Raw genomic sequence first — 22,397 nt, forward strand, 5'->3', positions numbered from 1 at the left:
AAAGCACTTGTTGCAGGCTGCTGAGTTTGCATCTTTTGCTGTTAAGTACAGCCAGACTTTTGACTGCTTCGCCTTGGGCATTTTTAATCTGTAGCTCTGCATAAAAGAACGTACGTACCTGGGCCCGCCTACTATCCTTGGAAAGGTAAAATGATTGGCTAGAATCCAAAGTGTATGACACCTCAGGAAAAAAAAAGCACCAAAATAAAGCACCGAAATGTGCGCTGCTTTTCGGTCTGGTTACTACCGTTGATGTCAGAACCGGTGCCATCATGGCACCGGATACCGGTGCCCATCCCTAATGGTAAGTGATAGTGGGGCTGTGCATCCTTCAGGAAATCCATTTTGAATTGTAGCTCCATGAGTGCACTGAAGATGCCAAAAGATTGTAAAGCAAAGAGTAACCAGATTTGATGTTTTTATACTGGGGGAAGGTCTCACAGTGACGCACATTTCATCCTTTGCCTCTATGATCTCCAACATGAGCACAAACATGAAGGCTTGACTGTTGTTTCAGTGATCAATCATAGAGATATTTTGGTATGAAAACAATGATTTTAATAGAACTCTTTCGTGCTCTCTCAGGGTTTCTTCAGGCGTAGTCAGCAGAGTAACGCCACCTACTCGTGTCCTCGCCAGAAAAACTGTCTGATCGACCGAACGAGCCGAAACCGCTGCCAGCACTGCCGTCTGCAGAAATGTCTCGCTGTGGGCATGTCCCGAGACGGTAAGGCAAACACATGCACAGCAGATCTACACGTTACGAACATATCGAACCCACCTCTATGTCCAGAATAACCCTGAAGTACAACAACTGTGTGCTGTATGTGTATGTTAACCCTAACCCTGACTCTGATCCAGTTAATTCATAAAATGTAAATGAAAAATATATATTTGATATAGTGATGCAATGATAACAAATTTTTCAAATCTATACTATACCGATACTTGGATCTGAGTACTTACCAATACTTCTACTACACACACACACACAAAAATGCAATGAATTGGAAGACAGTTTTATTTTATTCTCTAAAATAATAATAAAAATGACCACAAAAATAAAGTTTCAAGTGAAAAATAAGCACTTCTGTTAAATTATTGAATTACAAGTGTCCACATTGTAATTCAACAAAATATCAGTGAACTATTTGGCTCTGTCTCCAGCTTTCAGAATAATAAATAAACACTTCTGTTTGGAATAAAATCAATAAGTCGTTGCTTTTCCAAAACCTGAGTTAAAGTTGGCTGTTCTGGTCTTGCGTTAGCCTTAGCGAACTCGGTGCATGATGTGTCCTCAGATCTTTTATTAAACTGCTTGTATTGAACGATTCCCTCCCCTGGACACCTTACCGGCCTTGCTTCTGTCATCTTCACATATTATAGGTAAGTCCACACGGCTGACCTTTTGTTTAGCATAGCTACAGCAGCCTCCAGTTTTCTTTTTTTTATCTGGACCCGCCAGCCTCACTCGCCTAACCCTGCTCTTGTTTAGCACGACATGTCCCCCCAGCGGCCAATCTAAAAAATTGCAACAGAAATGACAAGCCACCCTCTGACTCATGAAATAAGTTGGCATCGGTTAACTTTACAAGTATGAGTACACACACATTATACCGTACCGGCCTGATACCCGATACCAATATTGGTATCAGTGCATCCCTATTTTGATATCATATAGATTTTTTATGTTGTTATTACATGAAAAAACTTTTGTTTTAGACTAGAAAAGCACTACATATGAACCAGTGTAGGATATGATATAGTTTCAGTGTCTGTGTAATTTCTTTCTGTTTTCTACAATGAGATGTTCTGTAATGTTGGACTCATGTCTGCAGCATAAAGGTGTAGATTTGCAGACGGCTGTTCGATCAAAGATGCCACTCCCCTAACTTCAATATTTAGGTGAATGAGAAATTTCAAACAATCCCATCTAGAATATTACTCAAGGCTGACACTATCCACAGTTAACATGGGCGTCTGTTGGGACTGACTTGCTCTCACGAGGTCTCTGCTGGATTGTAACGGGTGAAGTGTATGAAATCCTACGTTTCTGTCAGCTTGGTGATCTAGTATGAAGGCAGATAAGGAGGCTAATCAATGTCAGCTCTACTTGAACACTGGTGGTGAGTCTTGTTAAGCGAATGAGTGCTCCGCCTCTGAAACCATAACGGCTAGCTTTCACTTTGGCTGAACTGTCACAGAAATCAGCATGTTTTTGTTTCATTGTTCCCAGGTCTTCATTCTCTGTCAGGTGGCTAACTGAAATCCTTTCCTTCTCTCCTCAGCTGTAAAGTTTGGTCGCATGTCTAAAAAGCAGCGGGACAGTTTGTACGCGGAGGTGCAGAAGCACCGCCTCAAGCAGCAGCAGCAACAAGGTCACCACCTCTTGTCCCATCCCAGCCTCGGCAGCCCGAGTCCAGTCGAGTCCGAGTCGCTGTCCTCTCACTACACCCTGTCCTCCACCGGCCTCACAGAGCTACCTGATGAGGGGGGACATTACGTGGAACAGAACTCGCCTGAAGGCGGATCTTTGTCATCTAAGGTTTGTTGTCTCTATTTTCAGGACAGTTTATAAACTCAACAATATTTCCTGTGTTTTCTACGTCAATCTTTTCCTCCACAAACAGGGAGACTCTGCAGGAGGAGGGGAAGGAGGTGGTGGGGGGTTCTACTTGGATATCCAGCCGTCTCCGGATCAATCCGGACTTGATATTAATGGCATCAAACCGGAGCCCCTGTGCGACTATGGATCCAGTAACGGCTTTTTTCCATATTGCTCCTTCAGCAACAGAGACGTGCCACCCACGGTGCCCATGGCTGAGCTCGGTGAGTGGAGGGCTCAGGAGAGTGAGATGTTTGTGCACATTTTACTGGAGTTTGTCTGTAACCTGCCTCTTTAGCTCCTTTCAGACCTGCTTCCTTTACTTAAACTTGTCTGGCTTTTCCATTAAAGTCATCGATGTGGCTCAGTAGGCACCTATCGAAGGATGGATGGGGTAATCGTCAACAAACATGCTTTACATAAATACAATCAAACCATAATTTCTTCCTTTTTTTAGGTCAGCTGTCAGTCAGTTTGTGTTCCTCCAGATTAAAATAATTAAAAACACTGAAACTAACGTAAAAATAAACATTTAGAGAACAAATTCTAACAAACTCTGTACCTGAAAAATATTGTCAATTGTCTGTTACGTATAGCAAAAAAACAGGAGGCAACACACCAAGGAAGGAGCACAGGACTTGTATCGATGGCTTTTTCATGAGATAGAGCTGGAAAGGTTGTGCAGCAGGTTGGGATGATTAAGCAAGGAGATGGAAATGTACCAAAGAGTCAAGAGGGAGTGTTGAGAAGATGAACAGAGCTGATGGAAGACGGTGGAGGATGGATGGAGGGCAGTTAGTGAATCAGGAAGTGTAGGTGGAAGAAAGAAGAAGAATGAAGTGGAAAGGCAGTTGAACCAGGTGACGTATAGGGGTGGGCTTTAATAATCGATTCATCGATTAAAATCGATTCTGGCTTGGATAACGTGAAATCGATTCATTAAAATCCTGAATTGATTTTTTAATATAAATGTATTTTGCCCGAAATTCCAGAATCTCAGGTGAAACGTCACAAAATTTTGACAACCACCAAACAGCTAAAACAGTAAATGAGAGCAGGTACACGGATTCTGCACAAAGACGTGAACACAAAGCGCGGACTCGCGGATCAGAATCAGTGAGATGTCGCCTTTCTCACCCGACGGCATGGACACGGTCGGGGCTGAAAGCCGACAGCTGGCTGATTCTGATGTTTCGGCGGGTCCGCGCTTTGTGTTCACGCCCTTTATGCGCTGATTCTGAAGCTGTTAGTTTTATCTCCCAATATTGACCAAATATTGAAGAGCCAAACTGCGCTTCACATAAACATCGTCATGAATTTTGCTGTTTTGCTTCCACCACACTTCATGCACAGCTCTCTCTCTCTATCCCCGAAATCTGTTTTCTGCATTATTCGCTTGCTTGTTACGCACAAGACTACCCTTATTTACCCTCATTTTATGTTTTTTTTCCTTTTACTTACTTACGAAAAGAAAACCTAATTTCTGCCTTTCAATAGGCTTCTGAACAAATTTAAACTTTTTAAAATGATGCAAAATGCAAAACGCTCAGCAGTGACTCTAATGAAACCGCTGTAACTTCAGAGGTAATGTTCATATGTTGATTAATGGTTTTCTTTCGTTTTTGATGTACTGTGGAATATTGTTATAAAATCCCAGGCCAGGAAAATCACCTTCATGTTTTTCTGTGTTTTATCTTCAGCTACTTTGACACAATGGCATCTGCTGTGACGCTCACACCTTTGATAAAGTCTGGAAAGTGTCAGCTTCCTTTTTATAGATAAAAAAATATGTAAATGGAAAAATTTCCCAGATTCGAATCGATTCAGGACCTTGTGAATCGAATCGATTCTAGAAATCAGTGACGATACCCAGCGGACCTCAAAGATGTGGGAGGAGTTGTTGAAGCTAAATCAAATCTCTTCACCCCCTTTTAACCATGTTTGCTTTGCTGATGGAGAAGGTTAGGAGTTGCACTTTGTGGATCTAGAGGAAGTGTGTTACTGTATGAGGAGGTCTACGTGTGGTAGACTGGTGCATGACATGTATGATTTTTACCAATATCAAAACCCACTTTATCAGACGAAGGGCACACCTGAAAAGAAGTGGAGAGGAGTTATTTGCATTGTTTTAATCCTACACAGCTGCTCAGCAGCTGGAGATTCAGTTTCATGTTTATTTCCATTACGGCCTCTCAACATGAATTTAAAAAAAAAAGTCCTCCACCTCTGACTGTGCAGTGCTGAGAACAAGACAAAATAAATACAGTAATAAAAAGACTCATCATTTGGTCGAATGTTGTCGGCAGCTGCACAAAGATGAGGAAATATCTTGAAATACGTGAAGCAAAAAGAAAAGAAGGGGAGAGATGGAACGAGAGGCTACAAAGGGAGTCAGACAAAGAAAGAGAGAGAGAGAAGTGAGGGGCAAACGGAGACAGAAAGGTGGTTTAAAATAGCAGGAGGTTGGAAACTCATCTTCAGAGCTCATTAAAATCTCTGTGTGGTAATTAGCTGTCTGTTAATTAGGGCCAATTGGGACGTGGCAGGGCGCTCGTTGGGGGAAATCTTTTTTTTTTTTCTTTTTTTTTTGGTCCTGGGAGATTTTGTGATTCACTCTTTATTGTAATAACCCCCACCCTCATCCAGTGTGAGTCTTTGTTATGTGACTGTGTTTTGTTTTTTGTTTTTTACCGTGTATTGAGTTGTTTTGGTTTCTAGTGTTTTATTTGTGCTTATGATAAGCAACAGCACAGCGGGACAGTCTGTACGTGTGTTTATTCTGGGTTTGAGTTGCATTCACAAACATTTTGTCAACAGTTTTAGATTTTACAGTAAAAAGTTCAACATACAGCTGGGAGTTCAGGATATTAGTGTTGGCTTGATGTAGAAGGAGGTTTGTGATTGGAATTATCATCACTTAAACATGGACTGGCCTTCATTTTGGTCACAGTTAAAGACGGGCTGGGCTAATATCATAAACAGTTTCACTCTTCATGTTATCTCAGTGGTTTCCAAAGTGTGTGCCGCTCTGACAGGTGGGGCACAAGTTACCTGGCAGAGAAGTCATGCAGAACTAATGTTTAACATCGAATCATGTTTATGGCGGAACAAAGAAATTTGTGGCAGTTACGTTAAAAATAATATGCGCATCCGCGTGCGTAAGTTGACAGCCGCAATAAAGAAGTGTAGTGAAAAGTGCAAACATGTGGTCGGGTCTGTCGTGCATCGTTTGCAGTGGTGCTGAAACCCAGGACTGGGGCACGAGTGACCACGTGTTCGCACTTCTTTATTGCGGCTGTCAACTTACACACGCGGCTACAGCGTACACACGTCATCATCATCAACAACAACAACAGGACCCAGTTCATTCTGTTTTAAGCCGGCGAGGCGTGATTGGGGATGCCGCTCAGGTGGGTCCGCCTCCCCTGCAGCCACGCTGCAGTCAAACACAAGCTGACTGCAGCCACTAACAGTGAATAATATTAAACTCTCACTAAATTATGTATTTTTCATCTCTGCTCACAAGTTTCTAGATTTCTTTTTTTATAAGACTAAGACTGGACTGTAGTTTTCCCATGTTTGGCGTTCACGTTCTGTTTAACTGGTTGCTTTTTTGAAGATGTGCTGCGGACGAATGAAGCAGTCGTGTGCAGCGGTCCCCAACCTAAAATCCACAGACCGGTTTAATGTCAGACACTGTTTGCATGGACTGGCTATTAAGGTGTCGCAGATAAATACAACAAAATAAAATGATACGACCGAGACAAAAACTGTGGTGTTTTGTAAATATAATAATAAATGCAAATTCACGGGAAAGACCCAGGGAACTCCAGTTAACGATAAAAACCCTGAAAATCATCAATTTCACACCCGCGCCTCAACTCTCGCTTCCCGGTACCAAACGACTCACGGACTGGTACCGGTCCATGACCCGGGGGTTGGGGACCGCTGGTCTAGTGACAAAAGTTAAATAGTTGTTTGAAATAAAAGTTGTTTATTTAAAACAGAAATGACTGTAAGATTCATTGTGAATGAGTTTATCATGTAAATAAAGTTGCAGCTTGGCTTTTCTGTCATTGTTTGTTTAGATGGGGGTGAAAATGTTTTTTCCTGTCCTGAGAGAACCACTGGTCTGGGAGTAGGGTTGGTTTTTGGTGACAACCTCAACTTTTTATAGAATTTTCTCCCCTTTCACACTCTCATGCTTCATGCGATGTGGTTCAAATGAAACCCAACCCTGAGCCTAGTTATGCTGCTGGGCGAGGTTACCTTTTCGAAGCACACTGTCTGAGGCCACTTGACATGGCAACATATCAGAGCAATGGCACTTGCTAGGATCCAATATTGAGACTAATCTGATGTAAAATATTGTATGTGACAGCTTCTTAAAGTTATTGTGCGCCTCGCTACAGCGTATTCGTTTATGCTCCTGCTACCCATGGAATTAAGGAAAACTGGGAACTGCACTCAATTCAATGCATTTCAATTCAATTTTATTTATATAGCGCCAAATCACAACAAAAGTCGCCTCAAGGCGCTTCATAGACACAGAGGAAAAACCCAACAATCATATGACCCCCCTATGAGCAAGCACTTTGGCGACAGTGGGAAGGAAAAACTCCCTTTTAACAGGAAGAAACCTCCGGCAGAACCAGGCTCAGGGAGGGGCGGCCATCTGCTGCGATTGGTTGGGGTGAGAGAAGGAAGACAGGATAAAGACATGCTGTGGAAGAGAGACAGAGATTAATAACAGATATGATTCAATGCAGAGAGGTCTGTTAATACATAGTGAGTGAGAAAGGTGACTGGAAAGGAAAAACTCAATGCATCATGGGAATCCCCCAGCAGCCTACGTCTATTGCAGCATAATTAAGGGAGGATTCAGGGTCACCTGGTCCAGCCCTAACTATATGCTTTAGCAAAAAGGAAAGTTTGAAGCCTAATCTTGAAAGTAGAGATAGTGTCTGTCTCCTGAATCCAAACTGGAAGCTGGTTCCACAGAAGAGGGGCCTGAAAACTGAAGGCTCTGCCTCCCATTCTACTTTTAAATACTCTAGGAACAACAAGTAGGCCTGCAGAGCGAGAGCGAAGTGCTCTAATAGGGTGATATGGTACTACAAGGTCATTAAGATAAGATGGGGCCTGATTATTTAAGACCTTGTATGTGAGGAGCAGGATTTTGAATTCAGGCACTCAGAGATGGTTCAAGGGTCAAGGTTCTTTATTTGTCACATGCATAGTTATACAAGTATAACACACAGTGAAATGTAGCCTGACACGCTCCTTGACATGTGCAAAAATTGGGGGGGGGGGGGGGGGGGTGTGTGTGTGTGTGTGTATATGTATATGTATATATATATATGTATATATATATATACGTATATGTATATATATATATGTATATATATATATATATATGTATATATATATATATATATATACACATATATATATATATATATATATATATATATATATATACACATATATATATATATATATATATATACACATATATATATATATATACACATATATATATATATATATATATATATATATACACATATATATGTGTATATGTATATATATGTATGTGTGTGGCAATTGGCCAGCCAGTGACATCACTGTAGTCATGAGAGCCACTCCTTCACAAGAATCAAACCCACCAACGAGGGAAGTGGCTGCATACAAACTTCCTTTACCCCGAGTCTGACAACAGCTGAGCAGCAGGTATACCATCACCTTGTGTTATGATGATGTCACGGGCCTTGCTGTAACAACCCCACCCACAGTGAGGTGGTATTCAATCATAATGGAAAAGGACCAAAATTAGAGTCCATGCGAGTTGAAATGAGGAGGTGCTAATGGAAAAGAGGCTCGAGTTCTTCCTCATTGTGTTGGTATATTTGTAAACTCTAAAAACCAAAAGTCCTTTCTGAGTGAGAAATGTAAAACTTGACCTTGTCAGAGGTTGATCGTGTCTTGTTTACAGGTTTCCAGTCTTTTCTTTTAGACTTGTTGTCTCTCACACTCGAGTCTCCCGTGACTTTGCAGGAATCCGAGTAGGCCTAAAATTTGTGAGCAGCTTTACGTTTAGCTACTGCGTTTGCTTTGTTTCAGATTACTTGGCCCAGATCGTCTCCAAGTCTCACCTGGAGACATGTCAGTACCTCAGGGAGGAGCTGCAGCAGATGAGCTGGCAGAGCTTCCTTCAGGATGAGGTGGAAAGCTACCAGAGCAAGGTGTGCTTCAATATGTCCACCCATGAATCCGTAAAGCCAAAAGCCTAGCGTCAGGTGATGGTGGCAGCAGGATAAGCGGGGTAGTTTATCCATTTGTCTCCTCAGTACCTTTATTTAGGTCCCCCTGGAGAATCCTGCTGCGGTCCCTTTAGATATAAAATAATTTAGCATGTTCTTAACTCCGCGCAGAAAACATCCAAAACACATCTGAACTGGATTCTTTGACCTACATCTAGGGGAAGCAGTAATACTTTGCTCCAGTAATATTTTTTTTATTTTAAGCCCATTTATATTTTCTAGAGACGGTTAGATGTTCTACTTTGACAAATTCTTAATTCTCTTTTGTTGAGCTTGTTAAACTCTTGCTGCTCTGGTGTGCGCAGCCTCAGGAGGTGATGTGGCAGCTCTGTGCTGTGAAGATCACAGAGGCCATTCAGTATGTGGTGGAGTTTGCTAAACGCATCGACGGCTTCATGGATCTGTGCCAGAATGACCAGATCGTACTGCTGAAAGCTGGTGAGAGCACAGATTGGATTCATTTTCATTTCGCTTTTTTTAAACTTGTGAAAAGCACAACAACGACGTCGCAATAATCCAGATAAGGAAATCCCAGCAAGTAGATTTAATGCCCCGGGTGTTTTCAGCTGGAGGAGCCTTTCCTCTCAGTTTGTGTGTCCTCAGCATCTCCTCGTTTTCTCTGCCAGGCTCTCTGGAGGTCGTCTTTCTACGAATGTGCCGAGTGTTTGACTCGCAGAACAACACTGTCTTCTTCGATGGGAAGTTTGCAGGTCCTGAAGTCTTCAAAGCTTTAGGTGAGCAGAGTTCATTTTCTACTGAGGTGTCATAGGGTTTTTATCATCGATAAAACCCCTACATAAGCTCCAATTATAAATTAAAACCCCAAATTTATAAATTTAGGGTTAAAATAAATTAAAAGTATGAATTAAAAGTATAGATATTTGTGTGGGCAGTGCTACTTTCTAACAGCTGATAATAATCTGCTAATGTAGAAAGTCTGGTCGGATCTACTTATAACTGAGATGTGTCAAAACTCTACAGGTGTGCACCTATAGCACAGTCAGCTGACTGGACACAGTCACTCAAACTACTTCTATTTCTAAATATGAGGATTTTATAAGTGCCAGTGCAGCTCACAGGTCTGGGCTGGTATCCACACACATTCTGAGAATCCTTTCAGAGAGTTTCTAATGTGGGGCACGGAGGTGCAGTGGTTAGCACTGCCACCTCACAGCAAGACCAAGTGAATAGTTCAAAAAGTCAGCCGTCTCTCCAACCTCCCCTCCATCTCTAACTGTCTGCAGGTGGAGAAGGAACATCCTCTGAGGTTTAAACACTGCAGATATTCTTCTTCCTCCAGTACTGTTACACTTGGTTCTTCTGCCATTTTTTCCTCTCCTAAAGAAACTCTTAAGCCTCCTAAAAGTCTCCCTAGCCCCTCCTAACGGTTTTTCACTTCAGGAACTCTCTTAAGGGCTCAGACGCTTTGTGAATAACTTTTATCTCTACCAAGATTCAGTGCTAACTTTCAGGGGAAATATTTTCTTGGAATTTCATCACTACAGGCTTCTCTTAGTACTTGGAAGCTTTATCTGTTCCTGTATTGATTCCTGAGAGTCGGGTGGGGTCGTGTAACGCAGAAACAGAGTTGGAAAAAAGCCTCAGGTGTGCAAAAGCTGGTGCTTTCCTTGTTTTTCACTGATGAAAGGGGTTTGTAAGGTTGGACACATGTGGACCAGGTGGCTTGTTTGGTTCAGGTTCCTGGTTTTCATGTGTGGAAAAGTTGGTGTAGCATGGGACCTGAGCAATGGAAATGTGACATTACTTCCTGTATTACTCTGAGCAGGGTTACTGCTCAGAGTAATACAGGAAGTAATGTCACATTTCCATCAGGTTTTCTTCCTGATTTTTCATCCTTTCCTGTGTGCCCTCTGGACAGAGTGGAATCAGATGCCTGCTTTTCTTTCTTTCTCAGACTAAAGTTTGAACACTCGTGCAGCTGCTTTGACTTGCAGCCTGCCACAGAGGAAGACCGTGCCTCCAAATCACATGTCCTCCTTCTCTTTAGTGCTTCTCTTTGACTGAAGATGCGTCTTTTTAACATTTTTTAACTACTCCAAACATCTCAAGATGCATCAGAAAAGAAGCCACCCCAAAAAAAGTAACAGGGAACGTTTGGCTGCTTCTTTGGATCATCGATCACAAAAGCACAGGAATGATGTCGCAGTTCTTGTCTGTTGGATTGTCTTAAATAATAAAATATGTGTTGATGTGATAATTACATTTTCTACAACGCTACTGATGCAATCTGACGTTTCTGTTGGCCTCTGTAAGTCACTGAGCATGTTTCCGGTGTTTTCCGTGTTCTCCCAGGCTGTGATGATTTCATCACGGCGGTGTTCGACTTTGCTAAGAGCATGTGCTCGCTGCACCTATCAGAGGACGAGCTTGCTCTCTTCTCAGCGTTCATTCTGCTTTCTGCAGGTACGTCCTTCCTTCACCATCTGATCAGATGTTCTACACTGACTTGTTGAGTTAAATAACTGTGTGTGTGTGTGTGTGTGTGTGTGTGTGTGTGTGTGTGTGTGTGTGTGTGTGTGTGTGTGTGTGTGTGTTTGTTTAGATCGGTCGTGGCTGCAGGAGAAGCTGCAGGTGGAGAAGCTGCAGCAGAAGACTCAGCTTGCTCTGCAACATGTGCTGCAGAAGAACCAGAGAGAGGACGAAGTCCTGAACAAGGTACCCGTGGTGCATGCAAACCTCTGTGTGTGTGTGTGTGTGTGTGTGTGTGACACACACACACACAGAGTACATGAATGGAGCGTAAACATGCAGACGGGAACTAAACTAAAAATTATACTCAAATTTGAGCCACACAGACTTTTCTGAAAAGTTCGAGCTTAACATCCGAAAAAGTGCTTAACTATTTTTTTCAGCATTTTAGTAAAACAGTTAATTTGAAAATGAATAGATAACAATGATAACTAAACATTTAAATATGATTTTGATTAAAGTCTTTGAGCAGACTGTTAGATTCATAATTACAGAAACATACACAGTGATGTCTGCAATGAACGCACTGTATTGTGCTTGTCGATGTACTTGTCAACTCAGAAACAGTTTGACGCACAACTGAAAGTTGTTGTGGTTATCAGTATTCTTTTGTTGCACCAATGAGTTGGTTGTAGATCCAAAAAATCATAATAATGTGCTGGCAGAGAAAACTAACCAAAAACATGGTAAATATAATCCAGCAGGGCATGCCTAATGGAGAAATAGCTCTTTGCTGCCCTGTTGTGGACAAGTGTGGAAGTACAACTGTATAACTCATATTTCTCCACTGAGCACCAGTGAAGTTAAGGATGTAAGAATACTCATGAGACTGTGTATGGTAGACTCTTTGTGATCACATTACACATTATTCTAAAGAGCTAAACATTAATTTATTCCCACTTCCTTTCTTCGTCTTTTTCTTCTTCTTCTTCTTTTTTTCACTTCTCCGCTTCTATCCTAATTTCTCTTTATTGTCTCCTCTTTTCTATTCTTGTTTCCTTGTCTCCTCCCTTTCCTTGCCTCTTTCTTCTCATTTCTCCCATCAGCTCAGATGTGAGGCGTCAGCGTTGCGTTCGCTGTGCAGTCGACACACTGAGAAGCTGTGCACGTTCAGAGCCGTTTACCCGGACATCGTTCGATCGCACTTCCCTCCTCTTTATAAGGAGCTGTTCGGTGCTGACCTCGAACTGACCCTGCAGAACAGCGACTGAACTGTCACTGGCACCAAAGCCGGTGTATCCAGACAGATTGCGCCCAGTTTCCATAGACACTGCGGACGGGGCGGCGTCCTACACAGCCGAAGATGGCGACTGTGCAGCTGCTGTACTTCATCTCCTGGACACCTGACACAGACACAAAGAAACCCGAGTTCATCTTCTCCTCAGTTTGTTTTTCCTCCTCCTCGTCCTCCTCTCGTGTCTGTGAGTTTGCTCTGAGGAGTCAGGTGGTCTCATTAGCCCACGTCATGTATCCAGGCTTCTGAACCTGGATCAGACTCACCTCTAACAGTACTCACACTGATACTTGTTTTTTGTTTCGTTTACCTGATTGTTAAAGCTTTGAGTTTCCTGCGTTTGTTGGAGAGAATGATGTTGGATCCATTGACTTGTCCACAGACAGTTTTACTTTATGATCAAAAGATTAAAAGGTAGCAAAAATAATTTCCTAATTTTAATTTGCAAAGTAAAATTGTTCTTATCCTTTGTGAGAGTGAGTGCATATGAAAAGCACCACATTCACACAGCTGCTTCTCAAACTTTGGATACTTTGTGGAAATGTTATGTTACATTGATCATAGTCTCAGCTGATATTAGCAAAATGATCAAATAATCCCAACGTCCTCTTGACTTCTATCCAGTGACATCAGTTGCAACATTTTCAGTGCTATTTACTGAAAATACTGTATGAGTCATTGCTCAGATACATAGCACAGCACCACAGCCGTGATCTCCATTTCCAAAGTGACAAAAACTGCATTTCCTTTAATCACCACTTGATGCTAGCTCTGAAAGTGAGTCGGTGCATAGAGACTCCTATGTTGGAATGCCAAACTTACAAAACAATACAAACATTTATTTTGGAATCTGTAGTTTTTTAACTCATCCATTTAGCTTAAAGTCATTCAATTCAATTTTATTTATACAGCGCCAAAGAAGTCGCTTCAAGGCGCTTTATATTGTACAGTAGACCCTACAATAATAGATACAGAGAAAAAAACGAACAATCAAATGACCCCCTATGAGCAAGCACTTTGGCGACAGTGGGAAGGAAAAACTCTCTTTTAACAGGAAGAAACCTCCGGCAGAACCAGGCTTAGGGAGGGGCGGGGCAATCTGCTGTGATTGGTTGGGGCAAGAGAAGGAAGACAGGATAGAGACATGCTGTGGAAGAGAGCCAGAGCTTAATAACAGGTATGATTCAGTGCAGAGAGGTCTATTAACACAAGTCCCATGATGCATTGAAGAAACACCCAGTGCATCATGGGGATCCCCCAGCAGCCTATGCCTATGACAGCATAACTAAGGGAGGACTCAGGGTCACATTATCCAGCCCTAAATATATCCTATTGTCATGGCTGCTTAATTGATGGCTGTCTGCCTTTATTGAAATTATGTGACAACTGGTATGTGCTGCTGTGAGTTGCAGACTGTACAAGCTCTGTGCTTTGTTTTTGGTGAGTGAAATTATAGTCATTTATACGTCTATTACTAACTAGCAGATAGCACATGTGTTTCTGTGCATTGCATTCATAGCAGCTTGCTAACCAAGCTTTCTACCATCAGCTCATACCTCATACTCAGCAAATATTGTGACATCCATCATCAAAAAAAAAAAAAAAGGTTCAAAAACGATGGGTAGTCGTCCATCTTTTATATACAGTCTATTAGGCCCACTAAGGAAATATCAAATCAATAACTGAGAAAAGAAGAAAACTCAAATGAATCCATGTGTTAAATTAAAGCTGTTCCTGTTTCTGCAGTGGTCTGGGACCAGTCTGCGTTCGTTTCCAGTCTCTATGAGGCATACAGTGCAAAATCTGGTTCTGTTTGTGTGCCATGATGTTCGTACTGCCATCAAAGCAACTCGGTGGTTGTTCACAACACTTTCGATGAGCTCTTCTCCTTTGTACCAGGGTGCCGTGTTCTGGTGTACATGTGTGGCCCCCTGTGTATGCAAACCTTTTATTTTATGTTATTTTTAGCACAAGCTGTCTGCCGTGTCGAAGAGTTGTAGAGCTTTCACATCATGTTGTATCTGCCCTCTGTGACTGTCATTAACTCTGTCCTAACTTTCACTGCAGGGCCCAGGGTGTAGCTGATGAAATAACACAGGATAAATACAGATTCTGCTTCATCAGTCACCATTTCTTTCAATTTACCTGAAGATGAGTTGTTTTTTGTTTTTAAATCTGATTTGATGAGTAATAAACTACTGTGCAGTGCTGTCAGCAAGATTATATTGAGGCCTCATCCCTTCTGAGGCATCAAATCCCCAAAGTTCTCTGTTTTAGATGTTAATGTTGTGTCTTTTCTTGTAGCCAAGGAGACAAACTAAATAGTAAACATGATGAAGACAGCTGATTAATTTTACCCAATATAACGAATGATTTTTATCGGTTAAATTGTGTGTAATTAAAACACCCATGCGACAGGTCCTCCTCCCTTCAGCAGCAGAGATTTAACAGCCATAGAATCAGTCTCTATGATTTCACCGTGACCCCCATCCTCCCTCGCATTCATCCAGCCTCCTCCTCCTCAGCTGCCCATCTGTTGCATGTGTCCCGGCACCTCCTGCAGATATTCACAGCAGTAAATCTTTAGCACCACCTGGTGGCTGTGACACTGAGCTGTATATTTTACTTTGTGTGTGCTTAAAAGCTTTTTACTCTGTTAGATGCTGGAAAAAGAATGCAACATTTAAACTTTTCCCTTTCCTGTAAAACAAGAATATGCAGCAAGCCTCCACTCAGATTAGCAGACACACTTTACAAATTACACAGAGGATTACAAAAGTAAAAACAAAGAAACAATTAAACATGTGTTATCCCTCCTGTATTTCCAAAAGAAAAATCATGTTAACATGATTAGAATTCAATATAATAAGAGCAATACTACAAAAAACAAGCTTTGAGGAGCAATACTGACCCTGCCTCATAGGAAGAAACAACAACTATGCAGTGTGAAGAAAGGGATGTGTTGCACTAAAGGCAGTCTCTCCACTGCCTAGAGTGTGTGTGTGTGTGTGTGTGTGTGTGTGTCCACCCCTGTTTGTGGAATTTTTACCCACGTGCAGCATCAGAACAGAAGAAAGTCACAGTGAATGAATCCATGAGACTTGCTGTCAAACGTCTGTTTGGTTGTTTTTGTGCCTCTTAGGCAGCAAAAACACACCAGTCACAGGTCCCAGACTGTGGAAGTGAGCTCCTCTGAATCTTAATAAAAAAAAAAAAAACACAACGCATGGCTTCAGACTTGAGAAAGTCACAGATAGTGTTGGGTCTGTGTTTCCACAAGCCCCACTAGTTTAGAGACTTATTCTCGTTAACGACAAAAACAAGACGAACATCTTTTACTTGCTAGCAAGGGAGGCCCCAGCCGGTGTCTCAGAAAGTACTCTGAATCCTTTTTTTTTTTTTTTTTTTTTTTGCCCGTCCCGTTTGGCTCTTTTGCCATCAGAATTCTTTCTTCGTCTAAAGGTGAAGAAAGATGCCCAACGGATTTACTTTACCAAATGGACCGTCCCAGCCTTGCCGTAATTGGTCTATTTGATTCACCTTTTTTTTTAATTGTTTATTTTATTTTCACTTGCTAAATACGGGACAGATTTGACTGGGGAAAAGAAAGAGGGAAAGAAAAACAGCGGGGAAGAGGGACGGGGATAAAGGGCAAAAAACAACAAAATAAGCGGACAAAAAATCCATCTATCAATCACCTGGATCACCTGTTGAGAAAGAAAAAAGAGAAAACAAGCAGAAGAAAAAAAAAGAGCAACATAATAAACAACATCAGGATGATATATGTGAATATAACAGTAAATACTAAATATTAAACATTACTGTGCAGCACGTAAGATCGACAGCGCACAGTGTGCTTCGAGGTAGGAGCCAAAAAGGGTGTAGTTTGTGTTTGTGAGCACCCGTGTGTACACCTGTGAGCAAAACTCCAGACATCCAGAACACAAGAGGCCAAGGAAGACCAACAGAGGGGCAGCCGCGCCACTATCCCAGAAAGACCTGAGGAAAGCCCCAGATGAGGGGTCAGTCAGCAGCCGCGGAGCCAAAGCCAGGGGGGGTTGCAGTGACGTGCCCGTGTGCTCCGCCTGCAACCAACTGTGCCAGAGTGACCGAGCTCCAGGCCGAGAGGCTGAGGGCACCCCACCCCCGAAGTGAGAATCATTGAGAATAAATAATTTATTTTTGGTAAGACCATCATTTTTATAGCGGCAACCCTTCCCACGAGTGATATGGGTAGACATTTCCATCTAGCCAGATCACCTTCTACCTTCTTTAAAAGTGGGATATGGTTTAATTTAGTTAGATCTGCAAGCTTGGGAGAAACATTAATACCTAAATATTTTATATTTCCCGATTGTGGTAGTGTTGAAGAAGAATTATGGAGGGAGCAATTAATCGGGAGGACTGTAGATTTTGACCAGTTAATTGAGTAATCTGATATTCTTGCAAAAGAGTTTATCAATTCAATCACCCCAGAGATATTGGTTTGTGAGTTTTGGAGAAAAAGTAACACATCATCCACATAAAGGCTGATTTTATGTTCCACATTATTTGTGGTGAATACAACGTTTTATAGAAATTCCTGAAAATGTTGTTTATTTGTTTCGGGTCATATACTGTGTTCCCAGATGAATCTTGAACAGCACATACAGTTGTTTTTTCTTTATTAATTTTTGGCTGGTGTGCTAGAAATTGACCGGATTTATTACCATGTTTGTAATTTTGTAAGCTACGTACTAAGAATTCTGTTTTTTTATTTTTATTTTATCAATTTAATTCTAGTTTTGTTTTGCGTATTTTGTTCAATGTTTCCTGATCTTGGTGGGACGCGTAGGCTTTTTCTAAGGATTTGATGCTTTTTTCTAATTCCTGAATATTCTCTGAATCCTACCACAAAATGACCCCGGCGACGGCCTCCGCTTGCTGCCTTTTATTGGGAAGACAGTTCACACAATACACATCACAGCAAAGCAACGCCCACCATAACCCCCCAAAAATGGTTCTAAGACAAGGCACTATGTGTGTGTATGTGTAAACATCTGTATGCATGTGAGAGTGTGTGTGTGTGTGTGTGTGTTTGAGTGAGTGTGTGAGAAGTTGTGTCTCTATGTATGCATGACTTCCTGCTCACCAAAAGGATCATAAAAGCAGGAAGCAACATCACAAGAAACAGATCTTTCAGATAGAATGTATCTGCAATAAAAGCCTCTCCAGCCAGTGGTCAGAGACAAAGGAATGTCTTGATCCTATAGATTGAACTCAGACCTTACAAATTTAAGAAGCACAATGACAACATTCAACAATTAGACTTTACAGATAGCATTACACCAAAGAGTAGAAGTTAACAAGACTAGTGATTTTACTTTGGAAATGGGATGATTCAACAGTCTCGTTTGATCTAATGATAATTCTTTCTCTTTTTGTTGTAAGTTCATTGTATATAAATATTCTTATTTACATATTAAAAGAAATGTTCTGTGATACATACACAAGATACTGGCAAGCGAAAAAATCCAGGTTTCAGTCTCTGTGATCAAAGTCACAGTGCATGTGCCTGTTCAGGATGGATGTGCAGGATTGTTCAACATCCTTCACTCTCTTCCTCCAGAGTCGAGCTCTACGCCCACATCACTGATCTATGATTAGTTACATGTCAGAGGGTTAATTATATTTTTAGTAATGACCTAGTAAAACTAAATTTTGACCTTATTTGAAAGAAAACTACCTGGATGATGATCATCACTGGATAATCTGCTGGGTGGTAGGGTCGTCTGTATGTTTTGTGCTGTAATTTAAAGAAATGTATACATTTATAGAAGGCTGAAACAATTTAGAGATGCAGAATCATACATCGTTTTTATTACCTGCACCACCTCCCAGGTGGCTCAGTCTGTGGCCGTTCCTGGTTGATTCTTTGTCAAGTGTGTCATCGAAACATCTAAAAACTGAGATTAATGCTGATACTTCAAATTTAATTTGCAATCTTTACACAAAGTCTGATATTTTTGTAGCTCAGGATGCTTTTCTGTTAAAACAGGATGTGTTTGTGTTGGTTACTTTCGTTGGTTACATTTTCAGAATGTACCTGCTTTACCTGCTGGTCAAGTTTTATTGTAAAAGCACATTACAGACGATTGAATTTGGTTAATGGGTCACAAAGCTTGCAGGTTTCGCCACCTGCAGACTCAACTCTATCATAGTCCTAATCATATCAGTCCACCTATGTTGGCTGCCATCCCTATTACCATTGTACATTCTGCTTCATCTCATCACGTCTCAGTCTTTAGCCCAGTAACAGTATTTCTATACCTAACTTTAGCCATAAATTATGTAAAGCAATAATGTAAATCTTGCCATTTTATGCTTTGTCTATTGGTTAGAGTACAAAAAACCATGTCAATGCAAATTTTAATTGATAAGTTAGGAGCAGGCCTAGATAGACTCCACTGTGGACACAGGAGCTAACGGTGAAGCAGTGCTTTTGTTATCTGGTTGTTAAGTGATGACGTATTAACCCTGCTTCCAGGTCCAAGCTCCTACTACGTTCATCAAGGGTCTTGCCTTTTTAACGTGTTGTGTTACTTTGTATCTTGTTTTATTTAATATAAAAAAGCCACTAATAACCCGTAGTCATTGTGAGCTTCTGTGGGGTTGTTTTTTTTTTGTTTTTTGTTTTTTTTTTTAGTGCTATTCATGTGCAGCACCTTTTTATGCTCATATTTAAAAATTTTACTATAGCCCATGTTCTCACAGCTTGCCAGAAAGAAATTATTATTAAGAAATAGGTGTTTAAGTTTTATTATTGGAACGCTTCAGAAAAGAGTCACTCTGTGCAGAAGATTTCAACGGGTACATGAAGCTTAGGATTAGGAATTTTCCTCGTGTCTTCCAAACCAGCATAATAAAGTGGACATGAAATGTATTAAGGCTAATTTACACCATAGAGCCCTACTCTACTCTAAATTAACTTTTAGGGTTGTCCAACTCCAGTCCTCGAGAGCTGCTGTCCTGCAGCTTTTTGACGCATCCTTGTTCCGACACACCTGAATCACATGAATGGCTTGTTATCATGCCTTTGCCAAACTTGATGCATGCTGAAGAGGTAATCCAACCATTTGATTCAGCTGCGCTGGACAGCAGCTCTCGAGGACTGGAGTTGGACACCCCTGCTATACGTGAAGCTGGATTTAAGAAATACGTGTTTTAAGTTTTTAGAGCATGTTTAGTGCCATCTTGTGTCAGTGCAGAACATGGTTGTTTGCAGCTAATAGACTTACTTACATTACTCTATGGTAGATAACTCAGCAATCTAAGGGGTCACTTTTGTACTGCCTCTGACTACAACAGTGTTTTTTTTTTCTTAAAAAACTAAGCATATGATGTCCACTTTTACTCTCTCCCACTGGGTCTTCGTTGTTGGCTAGCTTAGCTGAAACAGGAAAATCCACCTGTTAGCCAGGATGTTGGGGGTTTGTTGAGCATTTTATGAATGAAAGCAGTGTGGAGGAGAGCTTGTTTGAGTCTGGTGCATCACGGATTTGAGTTTATTGAGCAATGTAACCAGATGATGTCTAAAGATGTAATCAGTACATACAGTACAGTAGTCTTTCTTTTACTTAGCACATCAAAGGAGTTTACAGTTATAACAGCTTACTTACATGCACATCAAACCGCAAACATAACTACCCTTTGTACTCAACCCAACAAGGAAAAATCTCTTGTGTCAGTGCTGTACTGGCACAAACTGGCACTAAACATGTGTTTCAGTTTAATGACTAACCTTACAGATGCATTAGGTGTTCTTCATTTTCCACGTCTTTTCCCTGCCATAAGGTTTCCTTTGTCTGTGCCCATCGGGGACGCTCACATTGAATTTATCGAGGGGAAAAATGTTGTCGTTCATCCCCTTTACCTTTACTGTGTTAATAATTATCCTAACTGTAGCTCTGTAGGTAGCCACCAGCTAGGCCAACTTCCAAAAACCTTGAAACATTGCTGCTGTTTAGTTTTCTGTCTTCATTTAAGTCCAAAGTGACAGAGTCTGAACACGGTTTATCATCTTTAGACGGAGACTAGTGAGCTAACTTCCTGTCATGTTCAGCTCTATTTGTAAATCTTCTTTTTCATGGATGTTAAACTTTATTGTAACCTCTGTTAGAGCAGCCACAGTAAACATTTCATTGAAGATGAACAAATTTGGGCCATTCTTAAGTCTCAGTATTTGAGTTGGGAAACCAAGGAATAGTCTGGAACCTGAAATGGCTAATGATGCCAGACTTAAGAGGTGGATACTTCTTTGAAGTGTGCCACCTGGGCCACATGCTAGTCGATGAGTTGTAATATGAATTCTCTGCCGATGAGTCAACGCAGTCCCAAAAAATGGCCGGCATACAGATGTCCTTACTCACGCTCACTGTTTAATGATGAATCTGACCGTAGCAGACTCACAGACATGAAAATTCTTCATTTACCTGTTGAATAGTTCTGTGTTATCACTTTACATTTTTCGTTGTCATTATCCATCACCTAAATGCATACCCTCCATGGCCGCCCCTCGTTCTGTAAGTAACTTCATCGATTTTTCTGTACAGGCCACAAGAAAATACTGCTATAGATGCTGCTGAGCATCAGTCTTTTTAGAGTACCTGCTGATTTATATGCATCATAATGTAAGATACATGGTTTGATATGCACAGCTCTGTCTTTAGTAACAGTTGTTTTTGTGTTTTTGAAATGCGTAGGTGCTAGGTTAACAGGGTCTCGATTTTACCAGCTTTGCTACATGTATGTTTCCTCACAGGAGGACACATTAAAGGAAACCTGTGTTTTACTGTTCGTTTATTATAACTGTCCAACAGTGACATTTAGACAGGTCGCCATGTTTAACTTTTTAACTGATCTAAATTTTCCATTAAGTTTAAATAATATGAACTTTCACAAAACTTTCACTGTCAGAAATAAAATGTGCAATCTGACGACATATTCCTTCTAAGAAATATGCACCTGTTTACGGTCCTTAGTTCTACAAAAAATGAATTTTCCTTTAAATTATCAAATGTAATTATGATTATGAAATATCATAGTACAGTAATGTTATTTCCCAGCCTGTACCTGTATCAGTGTGTTAGGCCTGGGGCTGTCAGTTTCTCATTTCAACTGGTCAAACATGACTGCTTTTGATACAAACAGAGCTGCTGTATGTGAAATATAAAAAAATAAATAAAACTGGGAAAGAGAATTTTTGGCTTTTTTTTTTTTAAATTTCTCTTATTTTTGCTGGTGGTTAAAAATAAATCCTCAACAGCTGGTTGGCACACTGAACCAGCATGGCTACCACAGCATCCTGCAGTGACATGCCATCCCATCATTTATTTTTCAACAGCACAGTGACCCCAAACACACCTCCAGGCCGTGTGAGGGCTGTTTGACCGAGGAGAGTGATGGAGTGCTGATGGCCTCCACAGTCACCTGACCTAAACCCAGTGGAGATGGTTTGGGATGAGATGGAGCGCAGAGTGAAGGCAAAAGGACCAACAAGTGCTCAGCATCTCTGGGAACTCCTTCTGTTGGAAAACCCTTTTCAGGAGACGACCTCATGAAGCTCATGGAGAGAGAGGCAAGAGTGAGCAAAGCAGGAATCAAAGCAAAGGGGGGATATTAGGAAGTAGCTCAAATATAAAACATTTCACACTTTTTGGTTTATTACATAATTCCACATGTGTTCATTCATAGTTTGGATGCCTTC

General features: G+C 41.1%; 1 protein-coding gene across 3 annotated transcripts in view; it reads left to right on the forward strand.

Annotated features, from left to right (window-relative positions):
• Positions 1 to 21,877, forward strand: part of LOC147339514 (nuclear receptor ROR-alpha A-like) — a 181,428-nt gene extending 159,551 nt beyond the window's left edge. For all 3 annotated transcript variants that reach the window (XM_086295174.1, XM_086295182.1, XM_086295191.1), the window contains 9 exons: positions 586 to 727; positions 2,289 to 2,545; positions 2,631 to 2,829; positions 8,729 to 8,850; positions 9,234 to 9,366; positions 9,555 to 9,662; positions 11,242 to 11,352; positions 11,492 to 11,604; positions 12,465 to 21,877. In XM_086295174.1, the coding sequence (XP_086151300.1) occupies positions 586 to 727; positions 2,289 to 2,545; positions 2,631 to 2,829; positions 8,729 to 8,850; positions 9,234 to 9,366; positions 9,555 to 9,662; positions 11,242 to 11,352; positions 11,492 to 11,604; positions 12,465 to 12,629 (1,350 nt within the window). In that variant the 3' untranslated portion in view covers positions 12,630 to 21,877. The remainder of the gene's footprint in view (positions 1 to 585; positions 728 to 2,288; positions 2,546 to 2,630; positions 2,830 to 8,728; positions 8,851 to 9,233; positions 9,367 to 9,554; positions 9,663 to 11,241; positions 11,353 to 11,491; positions 11,605 to 12,464) is intronic.
• The last annotated feature ends 520 nt before the right edge of the window (positions 21,878 to 22,397 follow it).

This window comes from Aulonocara sp. 'chitande type north' Nkhata Bay, linkage group LG1 (genome assembly GCF_057382095.1).
Source record: "Aulonocara sp. 'chitande type north' Nkhata Bay isolate Kocher_YH1m ecotype deep benthic linkage group LG1, A_spYH_male_GT1.1, whole genome shotgun sequence".
Taxonomy (NCBI): Eukaryota; Metazoa; Chordata; class Actinopteri; order Cichliformes; family Cichlidae; genus Aulonocara; species Aulonocara sp. 'chitande type north' Nkhata Bay.